The sequence below is a fragment of the Aethalodelphis obliquidens genome, unplaced genomic scaffold (assembly GCF_003676395.1).
Source record: "Aethalodelphis obliquidens isolate GAN/ISIS:26980383/991018 unplaced genomic scaffold, ASM367639v1 scaffold2, whole genome shotgun sequence".
NCBI lineage: Eukaryota > Metazoa > Chordata > Mammalia > Artiodactyla > Delphinidae > Aethalodelphis > Aethalodelphis obliquidens.
The window spans coordinates 42,983,484-43,000,389 of record NW_020837946.1 but is presented as its reverse complement, the minus strand read 5'-3'; the positions used below and the strand labels follow the sequence as shown (position 1 = coordinate 43,000,389).

The 16,906-nt window shown below is 38.1% G+C and overlaps 1 protein-coding gene across 2 annotated transcripts in view; it reads right to left on the bottom strand.

Moving 5' to 3' along the window:
• Positions 1 to 16,906, bottom strand: part of STAT4 (signal transducer and activator of transcription 4) — a 92,389-nt gene that overhangs the window by 14,890 nt on the left and 60,593 nt on the right. For both annotated transcript variants that reach the window (XM_027125495.1, XM_027125492.1), the window contains exons 8-14: positions 15,349 to 15,500; positions 13,569 to 13,727; positions 12,670 to 12,762; positions 9,844 to 9,903; positions 9,525 to 9,542; positions 9,345 to 9,438; positions 7,513 to 7,557 (exon numbers count right to left, since the gene is read on the bottom strand). In XM_027125495.1, coding sequence (XP_026981296.1) covers positions 7,513 to 7,557; positions 9,345 to 9,438; positions 9,525 to 9,542; positions 9,844 to 9,903; positions 12,670 to 12,762; positions 13,569 to 13,727; positions 15,349 to 15,500 — 621 coding nt within the window. The remainder of the gene's footprint in view (positions 1 to 7,512; positions 7,558 to 9,344; positions 9,439 to 9,524; positions 9,543 to 9,843; positions 9,904 to 12,669; positions 12,763 to 13,568; positions 13,728 to 15,348; positions 15,501 to 16,906) is intronic.

Sequence of the window (16,906 nt, the reverse complement as noted above, 5' to 3'; positions counted from 1 at the left end):
AAAAACAGGATTTCTGGCCTCATCCCAGGCCTACTGAACCAGATTCTGCATTTTAACAAAAACCCCGGGTGGAATTTATGAGGCAGTTATTCTCAATGCGATGTATCCACATTGTGTTTCATCTCAAAAGGGATGTGGAAAATTTACAGATGATACAGAAAGCCAAAACGATTTTAAAAACAAGCCCTGGGGGAACATATGAACAGAAGTGGAATTATCTAGGTTAGGAAAGTCAGGGTGGGGTTGGGGGTGGCTGAGTCAGCCCTGAGGGAAAGGGACATCTACCGCTGAATATATGTTGATAATAAGCTGTAATCCATTGGTATTAAATTTCAAAAAATAAAAATAGTTCTAATATGATGATAGGAATAACAACTACATGGGGGAAGACTTTGGTGACAATGAGGCACATTAAAATAGAATTTGTTCCTGAGAAGGAAATAGAAAATTAAAAACTCCTCTCTCCCTTGGGTTAGATCATTGTGGTCCCTTATACTGCCTGGAGTAACCTAGACTGACCTGGTGAGATTGCTTCTTACTGGATTAGTAGAAAGTTATGATCCTGAAGATTCCTCTTGAAAATTCCCTTAGACCACCCCTAAGGGGAGGAAGTGTTTACGCTGCCCTATGGGGAGGAAGTGTTTACGCTATGCAAAGCACTGAGACAAGTGAAGAATCCACAAGTCCACGTTCACTAACGGAGTGGGGGGTGGGGGGTGCTCACATTCTCACTGAGTTCAGTGGCGGAAAGGACACAAGCCTGGGCAGCACATTTAGAAGCCTGAGGCAAGCACACAGATGGAGACCACATACCGTATGTCTAGCTATCTAGCTGTTACAAAGCAAGTGATCAAACTGTTAAAATATGGTCTCGTCTCCTGCCTTGACAGCTAAGCTTTCACCTGACCTAACTGGCCAGGTTTTAACTCCTCAAAGTGCCACAAACATGCTGGCCTGGGGAGAGCGTGGCCATCCTGGACCGTGGCCCATCCCCCTCCCTTCTACCTCTGTGAGGGGCTTACTTTGACTAGTGTGGCCCCTAGGTCTCTCCTTCTGCCTAGAAATGTTTGCATTGATGGTGTCATCTGCGCTTGAAAGAGCATACCTGGGGAAGAGGTCTGTACAAGCCCTGGAAGTGGGCTTGAGGTCTTTTGGGCTGGGAATTCTGCAGCCCTAGGCTCTGGGTGAGCACATAGCCTCGACCGCTCAGACATCTTTCTCTGTAGGGAAGGGCCACAGCTGGAGGGCAGCCAAAGGGAGCCTTCTGAGTGCTTATCCCTCCCCCATTCTAGCCTCTATAGTTTAATTTATATGATTAAATGTGTACATATATATATGATAAGATAATTCATTATGGATAATTCCCTCAGATATTTGGGTTATGGCAGTTGTGTGCTCACTGTCCAAATGGCAGGACTCCACAGACAGAGCAATGACACACGGGGTTGTCCATTAACTTTGGAAGAAGACTTTGTACGTTAAATATTACTTTATTAAACTGTAATGTGGGTGGTGAGAGGTTTTCTCAGTGATTCAAACTAATTTCTAATGTTTACTTAAAACCCCTGATGCAACTGTGAGGCACATTTAGAATGAAATCCAACAAGGAAGCTGACGGACAATACACATGACTGGAGACGAGCAGTTCTGACAGAAGAGAGTGTCATTAATTTTCAAAGCTTGAATGCCATCAATCACAGTCTTTATTATTTTGTTTTGTTTTGTTTTGTTTTGCGGTACGTGGGCCTCTCACTGTTGTGGCCTCTCCTGTTGCGGAGCACAGGCTCCGGATGCGCAGGCTCAGTGGCCATGGCTCATGGGCCCAGCCGCTCCGCAGCATGTGGGATCTTCCCGGACCGGGACACGAACCCATGTCCCCCTCATCGGCAGGCAGACTCTCAACCACTGTGCCACCAGGGAAGCCCAGTCTTTATTATTTTATCAGTGCAGTCCAAGCCAGAGACACTATTCAATCTCACGTTCCCAGAGTCCATTCCTTACACACTGACTGGCAAAATGTCGTAGATAAGATGTACCATTAATGTCTGTATTAAAAGCCATTTTAACCATCTGAGATGGTTAGAGATTTAAAATATCCATATTTATGATATTTATATTATATGACATTGATATTATAACTGGATTGACTGTATTGTACCCACTGGATAATCTGCTAAGAAACTAGAAAACTGGCTGAACATCCTGACCAGGGCTCCACCTGGAAAAAAATACACAAACTGATGAAAGGTAGGTATAGATGTCACCATATTCTTTTATGTTACCTCTGCTTAGTGTCTAACAGCACACCCTGAAAACCTAGAATATGTTAACAAGTGGCTATGGCTTTTGGATTTTGACTTGAAAGACAACCTCTATTAAGAAAATATGACTGGGATAAGGATGATTTTCATCTAAATTTCTTGCTCGTCTTTTTTTATTTTTTGGTATTTTTTAAATTGAAGTATAGTTAATTTACAATGTTGTATTAGTTTCTGGTGTATAGCAAAGTGATCCAGTAATACATATATATACAAATTCTCTTTCATATTCTTTTCCATTATGGTTTATTACAAGATATTGAATACAGTTTCCTATGCTATACAGTAGGACCTTATTGTTTATCTTGCTCGTCTCTTAACAAGCCATACTCTATGATAATGCCGCACATGGAAAACTATGTGGAATAGAAAACAACTGCAATAATCCATTTGCTTAATGAGTATTTGTTGAGTCCCTATCATGTGGAGACCACTGGCCTAGATGCTGGGAAACAGTAAGAGGGGAAATAATGGTACAGTCACATGAGAGACAGCCCTTAATCACAGAATCATAGGAAACGAATGTAAAGTGACAACAAATTCTCAGCCCATAATGTAAGGGGATTGTATGGAGGGTGTTGCAGAAAAAGTCTACGTTTTTAGTGTTATTCTGGTACCAACGTTTGTCTTAAGAAAGCATTGCAACTACTTAAACTAGTTCAGAAGGAAATCAACTTCCTGTGAAAATGCTCAAGCTAGTTGGAGTGTGAGTGGTGGCTCTGTGTTTGAGAACACTGAACCTTGAAAGAACATTTGTCTGGCTATTTTGTTAAACAAAACTCAAGTCACCCAGGCTTTACTAATAGCTTCTTTGTGTTTCATGACTTTCCACCACATAAACAAAATTACTTAACACCTCAGTCTGTGACTAAAACTGTCATTTATCAGTTAAAGCCTACTGACAGAGCAAACTCGAGACACTGCAATTCCAGCCTCCCTGTTCAAACAATTTCTGCACTTCAACAATCACTCTCTAGCTGGCTCTAAGGACCTCTGGGAAAGGTTGCTTCCTGGGAATCCGTAGATAGCATGTCTACAGATTCCTCATTTCAAAGCAGATTCTCACAATCAAATTCATTTTGAAAAAAATGACCCTACCCTCTGTTGTACTTCTGAGGATTACAGAATCTCATTCAAAGGAACTTAGAGATTGACCAGTCCAACAGTTTTCAAATCTTTTTTAACCCTGGAGCATGTTCTTAAAAGTAAATTTCCCACCTGGGTCCCAATCTGTAAAATATTTAAAGTAGAGCTGACTGATTGAAACAGGGGTGGGGGACCCAGAGCTCCACCCTTCACCAGCCCCCAACCAAGGAGGTGGCACCATTGTTCTCCCTGGCCTTCTGGGGACAGCATGAGTCTAGGGCAACGTCAACATCCTCCCTTCACCCAATGCTGCAGCCAGGCGCCCATGCACATCCTGACAGGTCACCTCTTCCTGGCTAATCTCAGAGTCAAACAGACATGGGGTGCTGCAATTCTAAGGAGGTTTGGATTGGCAATCCTGGGGAAACTGTCATGGTGTGTCCGTGATCATTTAATGAGTATTCAGTCTAAGCTCTCACAACCACAAACATAGAACTGAGGGACCCTAAGCTGTGGGGTGTGGTGATGCGGTAGGCAGCAGGTAGACGTGCAGTCCTATAAAAGGGGCCTATATATGGGGTGGTCTGAGGTTGCATGGACCTGGAGCCAGAAAGCCATGCTCACTGGCCCTTGAAAGGGAATGTTTCCAGCAGAGCACCTAGCAGGTGGGCAGAAGAGGAAGGATAAGGATTAGTGGTTTATCCTAGGCCAGGTACCACCTTTAGAGCCATTTCCCCACCTGCTCTTTATAGAGGGGGCAGCCTGGAGGGCTGATCAGGAAGCCCATGGCAGACATCCACACAGCACACGGCAATTGACTCTCACACACGCCATCTCGTGTGGTCCTCACAACAGCCCTATGAAGTGCAGGTTAACATGCAACTTTATAGTTAAGGAGTTAGTGAGGTAAAACAGCTAGCGCAAGGTCAGCTGCCTGTAAGAGGCAGAGCTGTGGGCAGTGCTGTTTCCACCACCGCACCGATGCACGCAGGAGATAAGGGAGAAGTCAACGTTTTCTCAGGAAGCATTAGTTTAAATTCCTTCTACCCTTCGTAAGCATTCCGGTGCGAGGTAGCTATGTGATTTCTGAGCAGGTGGGTAAAGTGAGGACAACGACAGCAGCAGCTGGAACAGAGAGGAAAGGATGAGATGCTGTTCGCAAACCTGCGAAGATCTCCCTTATCGGTGCTTTGTGACCACCTAAAGGGGTGGGAATGGGAGGGCGGGAGGGAGGGAGACGCAAGAGGGAAGAGATATTGGGACATATGTATATATATAACTGATTCACTTTGTTATACAGCAGAAACTAACATACCATTGTAAAGCAATCATACTCCAATAACGATGTAAAAAACATTCAAGCAGATTGAGCTGCCAGACCATAACAAATTTCTCCCACAAGTTATTTGCCTCATGTATTTCATTTAAAGAAAAATTAGGTAATACTAGGCAACAATAAAAGTACAGAAGCATAAAATTATATATCGTTTAAATTTTCTTTTCAAAGAATCAGAAAAATAAATTTCATACCATAAACCTAAAAAAAAAAAAAAAAAGGAAAAAAAAAAGATCTCCCTTATAGGAATCTCAGCAAATGGCGGGCTGGGATGAGATAAAGGGGCAGCAGGGGTCAAAGAGGAGGGCCAACTAGGGCAGCCTCTCCAAGGGAAAGTTTCATGACTACAGAGGGAGCACAGCACAGCGGCCAAGAGCATGGACATGGGAGCCAGACTGCTATGGTTTGAATCATCTTAGCTGCACCACTCTGTGCCTCAGTTTCCCTAGCCAAAATAAGTATGACACTAACGGTATCTACTTCATAGGCTTCTGCAAGAGCTACGTAAATCAATGCCAGTGAAGCTCTTAGACAGTGCCCGATATATAGTAAATGCCGCACGAGGATTTGTCAAATAAGTTCTTACCGGGCTGTGAACTCCTGCTTCAGGTGCCCACAGATAAGCGATAAGCGACAGCTACTGTCTGAAATTCGAAAATGAGTTTATAACATCCTAGCTTCCTGTTCTCCCTAAAGTTTGGTTACTTCAATCCCTGGCCCCATTGATTTATGAAGCCCATTTTATCATCAGATCTTCCCCTACTCTCTCCTGACTTTCCTTTCGTCACCCCTACTGCCTAGCCAAGCCCCTGATTCCCCAGGCTCATCTTTCTGAGTCCACGTCATATATTGTGTGACTTTTCAATTGTTCCTGTAGCTCGTAAAATAGCATTCAAGTCTATGGGTTGTTTTAAATGTACGTAGGAGTCATATTAAAATTTTGTCAACAGGGGGAGCTCAAAGAATAGCTTAAAATAAAATTATCCAGCTCCAGCAAACTTGGAAAAAAAAGAAAAGGAAGAAATAAAATCATTCTGATATAACCATATGATTTTGTTATTAATCAGAATATGAGAGGAAATAAATTCAAAGAGAGATAAGTAGGCCGTTGTTTTTCTATAGTAGAAGATGATTTACTTAGATTTCTGTCTCTAGAGAAATCCAAGTAAAGATTTCGATTTTACATTCACAAAGATGACAAGGTACTAAAGAGTTCAGGGATTTAGATTTATTCCCATTTGATTTGTTTTCCTTAAGAAGAGTTTAGAAGCATTGTGCTCAGTCTATTCAGACTTAGTAAATACTATTCAGGGAGGTCACTGCATGAAATATTGTTTGCAACTCTGGCCAAAATTCCAGGGATAATCATGAAATGGGCTTTTATTTATAAGAGCTAATGTTTCAACTAGGAAGTTTGGAAAACCTTTATGGATTTCTATAAGGTGAGAAGAATAATTCCTACTTGTTTGGTTTATTAGAATATCCTTAAACTCAAAAGCTTTGCTCCTGTGATATCTGGGCTGAGACACCTGTCTGATGCTCTGCCCTAAGCCAAGGTTCTACCCTGGGAGGGAAGCTTAGCTCATCCTCGGTGAGGCTGTGATATTTGGCAAATCATATCTTTAAGATACGATTAAGGGAATGAAGAATTCTTGGAAGGGAAAATGTAGAGCATAAAACCTGTTGTGATGGACCTTTGTGGTTTTGTGGAGTGCGCTAGATTGACTGCAGTTGAAGGCTGGATTTATAAAGTGCTTTTTTTCTTCCAAATAATTCAAAGGGATTTCTCATAGGAGCTGTGACTTTAAAGCCAGGAGATTGGATCCATACCAACCGTACTAGAAACAAGCCTCACTGCTTTATAACTGCATCATGTAGGTGGTCTTACATATGCAGTTTCTCTGAGCAGGGAGCACTGGGAATTACTACTCTGATCTCTTAGAGGGAAAAAATGCAATATTTTCCCATCAGATCATTTGCCAAGGATCACATTTTTGGTCACTGTCAGAATGGACTCAAACCCAGGTTTTCTAATTCCAAATATGTAGGGCATAAACATATGCCCTAGTATCTAGGTCAACTAAATAGCTGATTCCCAAAGTCACTTCCAATCCAGGATTTGACCACTCTATTATTTATCGACTCAAACTTGAACACTTGGGCTGCACCAGTTTGTTCTTTTAATCAATTCATCTAGTGAAATTCCAACTTTAATATAAGAGCAAAGTCATTGATACCATAAAGTAATAGAACTGTTTTTCACTTGTGATTTTCACATACTGGGTCATGATGTTCAAGACTTACCTCTTATCTGTGGAAAATGAGTGATTTTAAGATATTTTATAATAAAGGACTGACTAAAGAAATTATAGCAATATAATGCAACCACTTTAAATCATGTTCTCCAAGCGTATTTAAGTTTATGGAAAGTTGTTCACCTCACATTGCTATGTGATAAAAAAAAAAGCAGGTTATGAAACAATGTGTATATATATTTTCAAAGTACAAAAGTCTAGATAAAAGATAAAAGTCTAGAATGATGTGAACCAAAATATTAATAGTCATTTTCTTAGGAGGGTGTTCCATGCATTTTCTATTTTAATAACAAAATTTCTTATACTGTCTGCAATTTATTGAGCTTTACATGTATAACTAGAGAAACATGAATTTGACTTTATATAAAAATATAAAGGGCAGTTTAAGAGCTTTGTAAAAATAAGACATTATAGGATTATTACCTAGAAAGATTCTTTTGGAGAAAATATTTCCTACCTCATTTCCTTTGTTTCCAGTACTAGACTTCAATTCCTTTGGTTGCTTTGTAAAAGAAAACAACAGTATTTAGATGGAGAAGCATTATCAGCTAAATATCAAGTTGGGGTTTTCTTGGCCCATAATTTTGACTTCTAGAACAGTAACCGAGATGTTTTCTAACTCACTGAAACCTGATGTGACATAGCTGCCCGGATTCAACAGAAAGGAGCTTCCTGTTTCATCTCAAGGTATGCCACTTTAGGAACTGTCGCTGAGATAAGGGAGCAAGCTGGCATAAGACTGTATTTTTCAGTCACATTTTGGAAAGAGGAAATCATGCTGGGATGTTTTAGAATCTATTCAGCACTCCTTTGTACCTGACAAGTATCATCTGAGCTCAGCCGTGATGATTCTCAAAGCCTACGAAATCAAGTCTAACACACAGGCCTGGGGAAATAGACAATGGGGCAGCGTGCCACATGGCACAGTGAGCTACTAAATGCCATGAGAGCAGGAGATACAAAAATGTTCATGACATAGATTACTTAATGGGAAAAAAAGGACAGAAAACAAATTAGTGTGTACAATCTGATCCCACTTAACAAAAAGAATATATATATATATGAATGAAAATGTAAAAATAAGTATGTTATGTCAAGGTGTTGGGATCATATGTGGTTTTTAATTTTTTCTCTGATTTTCTATATTTACTTTTGTATTAAAAAGTGATTAAAGTATTAGGTAAAAGATAATATACGTGAAAATGCTTAGCAACTAGAAAAGCACCATGAAAACTAAGGTTTTGTTATTTTATATATTATCTCTGCTGGAATAGAGACCCATCACTTTTTGGTTTGTTCCTTGTCCTTCTTTTTCCAAGTGACTCTTTTGGGAGACAGAAGGGCCTCTTACGGCTTCACTTATTAGCAAACATTGGCCATTATTGAAAGTTCCTTGAAAATAGGAATTGAACTTAAGCAAAAAGAGTTCTAGTTATAAGGATGTATATGTCATCACTCCTCATTACATTTTATTGATTTAGCAGTGTCATATAGAGAGATTCAGTTACAAAGAAATGTACTCTTCAATACTGAAGACTAAACAAAAACAAAATAAAAAATGAAAACCAGCATAAATTTACGTATGCAGATATCTTTCTGTTACCATAAATTTTATCTTTAAGGAAGTAGACTTTTAGAGACTGCTTCAGTGGTGCCCCAACATTCAGGTGAGGTACCTCCCAAATGCTGATAAACCAGATGAGCAACATGTTTTTGGCAAGACAAGCGGGGTCTTTGGGAATCTAAGAACTATGCAAAGAATTAGAAAGAAAGCAGGAAGAGAACTCTAGGTTAAGAGGAAGTGGTAAGAGCAAGAAGTAACAGGATGAGGCTGGGTCATAAGCTTTCTAGAAATGCCAAGGCAAACTGCAACTCACACCCAGAAACATCATATTTCCCCAAGCTAATCCTCCTAAAATGAAAGAGCCTTTAGCCAGACATGTCATTATTGGTATCATTTGGGAGATTTAAAAAATGAAACCAGGGGTGCCTATCGACTGTAAGACAGATTATCTCTGTCAGTATTACCAAAATATTTTAACTAATTAAGACATATATTTAGGTACAACATCACCGTTGTTGAGAACTCACACCTTCAGAGTTAAGGTTCAGAGTTCTTTTTACCATTTAAAATTCTTCAATGATGGCATGTTTTATTTCTCAATATGGCCCTTAATTCGCATAAGAAACACTAAAGAACAAAACACATTAAATTATAAAGCCTATTAGTTTAAATGTGTCTGATTTGGAGGAGAAAAAAAGCTTGTGTAATTTTACTGCCAAACTCACCAAATGCCGAAATTCTACAGAGAGACTCCCACTGGAAGATTCTTCAATGGACATGGCTTTGACGTGAGTTCCACAAAGCACAAATCTTCGATTGCTAGAGAGAAAATCTTGGCTATTTACATGGTCTCAGGTAAAATATATTTATGAGAACAGCCGAAAATTCTAAAGTAAATGTCTTACCTTAGAGTTGAAACGTTCCTGTAAAACCAAGAAGATTCTTTAAAATGAGTTATTTAATAGATCTAATAACAATTTTTCTATGACACTTTAGGGGATAGTATATAAAATTTCATTTCAAGTCTTTATAGTAAAATTTTTAAAATAAGTCTTCCTTGGCATTCTGTTAAATGTTTGAACTTCAAAGTCAAATATTTGAAGTACATTGATATGTAACGTTAGAGAAGTAAATTTAAAAGTTTAAAATTATTCTATAAAATAAGGACAATTGTTTTTAAAAAGTCTTACATTTTCATGTTTCAAAATGAAATTAGAAACTTACTTGTCAATCGATGCTTTCACCTTTACCTGATAGTTTAGTTCTGGTAATTTTATCAGTAGTCTGGAAAGACACATAAATAAAGAATTAAAGATAAAAATTTTAATGGCTAAAAGCCTTTTTATATTTAAAGATTTAAATATATTTACAGTAAGTACATATAAATCAAACTCACATTATTTCCAGTCATATGTTAGTGTGTTTTTAAAATGTCCAATTCCTCTTTACTTTGCCATGTTACTAATATTGACATCAGCCACTTAATATAACACATACTTGGAAAGTGTTTCCATATTATTTCAGTTGATGTGTGTTGGATAACACATTGGCTAGGTCAGAAAAATAGCTATTTGGGTTAAATGTATAAAAAAAAATCTTGCAAGTCTATTAATGTGGCTCCATTTTATTCTCATATTATAAAAAAATTGTAAGCTTAGTAAGACTAAATGTTTTGATAAGTGTTTTATGGTAAAATACTGATAAAGACTAGGACTCTGGTAGAATAAGGAAAATTCCACTTCAAATGCATTTGCAGTCTTTAAAGACACTATATTTAAGTAACAGCAAAAATGTTCATAACTAAAAAAGACCTAACTTCAAACAAACAAATGATCAAAGGTCAGAATAACAATTCCTTTAATTCCTTCTTGTGTCAGCCTTCCTTCACTCCTTAGCTTTTCCCAACTCGTCCGAGCTGTACCCTCTGACATACCACCTCTGCAGGTTCAGTTCAGTTTCAGAGATATTCATTCAGTCACTCACTCACTCATTCATTTATGCACTCATCCCAAACCTTGTTCATTCACTCAGCATGTATTGAACTCCTCATATAGACCCTGTACAGCCCCAGGCACTGCGAAACTGGCATAGTGAAGATTAGGGAAGGAGGAGAGTAGACATGGCTATACATCAAAGGAAGAAGTCTAGCCAAAGAGCTGGAATATAGAGAATGGTAATAAGCAACTGAATGGCATTAGAGAAGTACAGTCATAGATAACAGACAGCCCAAACAAAACAAAAATAATGTAGCAAAGGTTCCTTAAAAATCCTGCCAGGATTGGTTTCAGAGCTTGGGATATAATAAGTGTACAGCTGTTGGTAGTGAGGGGTGAGGAGGTCATATGAAGTAAGACAAGATGTTTTTCCCCTCTGCATTCCTCTCTATCCTATTTCAGGAAGGATCTCATTCACTGTAGGATGCTGACGACAAAAGGGAGTCCCATGTCACCCCCTTCCTTTGAAACAGGAGGATGGAATGCTATGGTAGAGAGGGGTTTTTGGGAAAATCTTGAATACTAAGTAAAGGATCATCTATCAAGACAGTGGAGGACAGTGTACAGAGAAGAAGGACGGGGACTGAACAGTTAGATGGAAGAGGAAGGCAGAACACCTAAGCCAGGGACTAATGGTCTGTGCCTCTGGCAATCAGCTCAAACACCACGCCATTCAGGGACCTCTTCCACTCAGAACTCTTTGCTGAGCAGTCCCTAATCATCTTCCCCTTCGTCCCACAGAGCATCTTAGACTGAACATAACATCTACGGGGGTGTCTCAAGGAAAAGCAGCATATATACCACCCTTCTATTTCCTTTTAGTGTTACAATTTTCTGGGCTACATAGAGATGTGGGGTTGAGGAAGGAACACCTTCTGAAAATCATAAAATTTTAAAAAGGAACCTGGTCTCTGCCCTTTTTTGTTGTTTCTTAAAGTCTTGGTGCAAATTCACACAAAGGAAATGATTAAGAATTTCAAGATGGGTTTCTGAAATGCAAACGAAAGACAAATGCCTTCCTTTTAAAAATGAAGTTCCTAGGTGATAGATGTCAACTAAACTTATTGTAGTAATCATCTTGCAGCTTATGTATGTCAAGTCATTATGCTTAAACTTATACAGTGTTGTATGTCAATTATATCTCAATAAAATGAAACTAAACTAAACTTAAAATGGGGTTCAATAGTGATGTGTGATCAGGGATGCTATCTTGGGATCCTAAATCACCATCTATCATGGCATCACCACCTCTAGTACTAGTCTGGAATTTCAGCTTTCCAGAGGTGACCTAGTGATTAGAAATGTAAAGCTTTGGGACTCAAGAGATTGAGGCATGATGAAAATCTTTGAAAGTTTGAAGTCAAACTCATTATTTTAAGAGTGTCATTAGGGAAAACTGTACGTTTTAGTTTGGTCATGCAAATGAAAAGGATCAGATACATAGATAAAGTGGCAACAACATAATCATTTCTCTTTAAATCAGGTACATAATAAGGATGTACTGAAAATCGTGGTGTTGAGATTTTTCATGGACCAACCAATAAGCTAGTTGCTGGGTGATCACAGGTGAAGAACGTTCCATTATATTTCCTGGATAGGATATTCAAACCCTTCCATCATCTGTCTCCAATCTATCTACTCAATTCTCTCTCTCCCTGCTCCCCACGCTTACAAAACAGACCCAGGAAGTCATTATTTCTATAGTCTCACTCACGCCCCTGCTCTTCCCTCAAGGTCCTTCCTCAGTGACCACAAGGCATTCTCCAGGCTCCCCAGTTTTCTCTCAAGTCAGCCTTTTGAGCAATTAATCCCATGTTGTCCGATATTGTGATTTCATGCTAATAACTCTCATGTCCTCATCTTCGTTGTTCTAATCTTTACAAGCAGGGCTCTCACCTTAACATTTCTGTGGGTACTTACCATAGCTGAGTGCTGGGTATGCAGGAGGTGCTCAGTAAAGAATAATTGAATGAAAGACACAATGAGAGCAACTAGCCTTAATCACACAGTGGCTATGGCATCATAAATATGAAATGATAGAATACATTCTGCCTACCTTAGCTTCACAGTAAACTGAATGAGAGTTTTAAGTACCATCGGCCTCTGAGGGTGGGTTGGCATGCATGGCTGTCGTTCAACCACAAATGAGCTGGGTTCAAAGGAAATAAAGCGCGTCATTTGAAAACACTGGAAACATTGACAGGCTGAAAACCACAGAGTAACAGGATGCTGTCCTCTTATAAAATCCAAACTTTCTACACTTAGAAGGCATTCAAACCCTTGTTAAGCTCAAATCTTTCTAAGACTTCTCATAAATAAATACCAGGAGATGGGAAATACCTAAAGACTGTCCCTAAGTAACAACAGTAAATAACTCTTGATTGTTATAATTGGGTCAAGAATAAAAGCCCCAGTCTATTTTTATCATACTAAACATCAAGTAGAAAGTTAATTTCATGCCATTTTTGAGCTAGACATTAGGATTTCTGGTACATACTAGTATTTTTTTTTTCCCTTTAGATGAGCTTACAAACATAAACATGTTCTCCACCCTTCATTTCTTGGATACGTACTTGAGAAGAAATCCTTGACATCTTCTTTTCTAAAAGATGAAAAATGAACTTTGGGTGGGTGATGTGGTGGCTCATGAAAAACCGAGTTAGGTGGCGGGAGAAGTGTTGATGAATAAACAGTGAAGAGTAGAAATGTTTCTGGAACTGTCTGGAGCTTTATTCACTGCACCCTGAGGCTCACTGTTTAACACTTCCCTCCCACTCCTTCACCTGAACACCAAAACCCAGCCAGGGTGTCCTCCCAACTCCACAGGACTGAGGCTCCCAAGAGGCCTTTAAATGGATAACATTTGACTTACTCCTTTTTTTTTTTTTTTAATTGAAGTATAGTTGATGTACAATGTTGTTTTAGTTTCAGGTGTATAGCAAAGTGTTGACTTACTTCTTAAAAAGGGTGCAGATCAAGAAGGTGACTCTTTCTAGCAGATGTGTTCTTTGCAGTGGGATGGGATCCCCTTCATATGTCATTTTGGTAGACTGCTCCTCTAATTTCTCCAACTGCCTTCTGAGTTGGAACAGACTTTCTGCCAACAGTGTAAAGCTATCGAACAGCAAATGAAAAACGCAGATAGTTTTCCACTTAACAATCCACCATTTTAACTATTAACCATATTTAGCAAATATTACTAAATAATTATTAAATTAATTAAATTAGTCACTTAATTCCATTAAAGGTTAGTGACAGTTTTTATTTTAATGTTTATTTTCCTAACCCAGCTTTTTGCTAAAATGCATGATAGATGTTAACTGTTTTCAATGTTTTAAAATTTTTACCTTCAGTTATAGATAAGAAATCATTTAGGAAATTTTGTCAATGTCTGGAACGAAATCCCTTTTAATTATCCTTTTTAAAAAGTCTGTTAAACACATATATTTAAAAAATATTGCACTCACTAAAGACAGCAAATTTAAAACTTTAAAAATACATGATATGAAGAATGTTATGTGTAAGAATACTGAAGAAAAAAACAGTATGACCCCCCCATATATATTTTTTACAGGTCCTAAGTATTAGCCAAAAAATTATCAGTGGATCTTCCTGGAGAAAGGTATCTGCTTAGAGTTTTACCTTGGATCTTACCTTAGAAACAGAGGTGGCAGCTTGGGCTGGAAGTCTGGGAAGGAGGGAGATTGAAAGGCACACAGAAGAGGCCTCCAACTAAGAGGAGGCAGAAGTCTCATGAGACTTGCTAAGTCCATGTGCCCTGACAGCAGCTCTTTCTACTGAAAGTTTATTCCCCACATAACATTGTAGAAAGAACTGCAAACTCCCTACTGAATTTGGTATGAGCACCATTATCTGCTATGCTCCCTTTGTTGTTTATCTTGTTTTCACAACAACAGAGTACAGTGAGGTTAGAGAATCAAAGTATCTCCCCAAGGAAAATCAATAAATTTAAAAAAGAGCCCAGTTACTTTTCCTGAGAAGTAGGCCTGGCAGTGCAGACCTTTCAGTGCAAGTGTGCCCAGTTACTGTGCTTTTTCATTGTATTGGATTGTACCCTTGGAAAGCAATTTTAGATTTCAACTGAAAATTTTCCTTCTTTTTCATTATATTTTCTAATTGTTCTTTCACTCACATAGTTTTCTTTTACATTGATGAAGGGGAAAACCAAAAAACATTTTTTTAATACAAAGGATAATATCTGTACATAATTGCATGTATGCATGTGTACACAGGCAGGGGATGCCATGTTGTATTAGCCATTTGAGATTTTTTCATTTAAATACAAAAATAAATCACTTTGTTGAAAACACAAAACTAATATTTAACTCTGACACCTTAAGATACACATTTTAAAAATGAGATACAGTGTTTGAAGCCAGGGCTTCTCATGCCCTTCAAGAAAGTGTATTTATTGCTGATTTGAAAAAGTTCATTTGAGTCTTTTAAGATTGATATATTAGATAAGAAAATAAGCAATTCTTATGCATTCTATAGATTTCTATAGATGCTTTATTTTTCTCCCCAAAGGGATGGAAATTAAGAACACTCAGACAATTACATCCATTTGTTTTCAACGGTAGAGTTCCAGCTGCTAATAAGCCATCAATAAGCTGAATGAATTGACATTTGCGTCTAAGCCTGTATTCTCTGGCTAAGCGACACTGTTGTGTACTTTCTGTGGTTTTCACTAGAAACTAAATTCAGTTCATTTTACCAGTTTTGGAGCTGGTCGAGCCCATTGTGGAGTGGACCTCCGATGCAGGCGACTTGTTGCCGCCTCTTCCAGTCTTGCAGCTCCTCCACCAGGGTGCTGTTCATTAACAAGTCCGTCTCATTCACTATTTGTGTCATCTTACTGAGGGCTTCCTGAAGACAAAAGTGACTACTGAGAAGATTCTTATGACACACAACCAAAGTTACTCATAATTTAACCTATAAAATAATTTGTCTGACCTGGGAGATAAAGCCTTGGTTAAAATTTTGACCAAATATTTTACCAAATACTACCTTCCATCTGCCATAGCACTGCCTTTTCAAATAATTAAATTATTGCAATTCAATAATGTCATGAAGAAAGAAGCATGACCATAGTTAACACTCTCATAATAGCACATAATACTCTCATACTATCATTTACTATAAGTAGGTTGAATTTGTAACTCCTGTGACAATACTGAATCCTGTAGTCATAAAAGCCATATATCTGCTTCTTAAAAAGCCATTTATAAATTGAACTTATATTCTTATAATTATGTTTATGCATTTATTTTTAAATGTACTGACTAGAATTTAAGCCTTTCTGTGTTAGTTTTTAGTACCACTTTATCTGGGTTTGGGGAAGCATAGTGGGAAAATATAACTTTCAAAGGCCTAGGGATTAGAAGATGTGAATTTCTACCCTGGCTTTGCCACAGCTATGTGAATTTGGACAAGCCATTTATCTTTGTTGGGACTTGATCTTCTTCTCTATACAGTCAGGTGAATGGACTGAATTATTTCTAAGATTCCCCCTCTCCTTAAAATCTTATTCAAAGTAGAATAAGATGGCATGCATAAAATGTATAGCATAGATTTATTATGCATAAAAGCATTAAGTTAATCTTGGGTTAAATATTTACATATTTAAAATCTGATATATAACTGTTTAAGTTTATAATTAATTTAGGGTGAAAATAAATTTTACATGTATTTGTGCTTACACAAATTCCTGCACAAAAAGATGAAGCCAAACTTTTAGAAATAAACTATTGATTTCAGTGACTGGTTAAATTTCAATGTGTCTATTTTCAAGGAGAGGTAGAATTGAGAGATATTTCTCCTCTTTCAAAATATTTTATTGAGCCAGAAAATTTTCTTCCTCTCCTTGGGAAGAGGTTAGATTGAACATGTTCAGGTCTCAATGGACTCTCCTGAAACCTACAGAATTATTTAGCACAATGTCATTTTTCAGAATAGAAACTGGGACGCTTATTTCTGTAACAAAGTTTTAGTAGTCGTCAAGTAATATTTTAATTATACATGTGCAGTAGAACCCATCCCAGCATATTAAGTATAGCAACTAAAACAGTCATGTCTGAAATAGTGGCAAAAAAAAACTGGGTAAAATGTTCACCTTGAAATTAATGGTAGCTACAGTACATGTACCACATAAGCAGGATAAATAGACTCTAGAAGGGTTCTGCTTTGTAAACTTAGGTGAAGAAGCATGGCAAACAGTATGATACTCTTCCTAGAAACACTGCCTTTTATTCATTCAGCATAAATGGAACTGA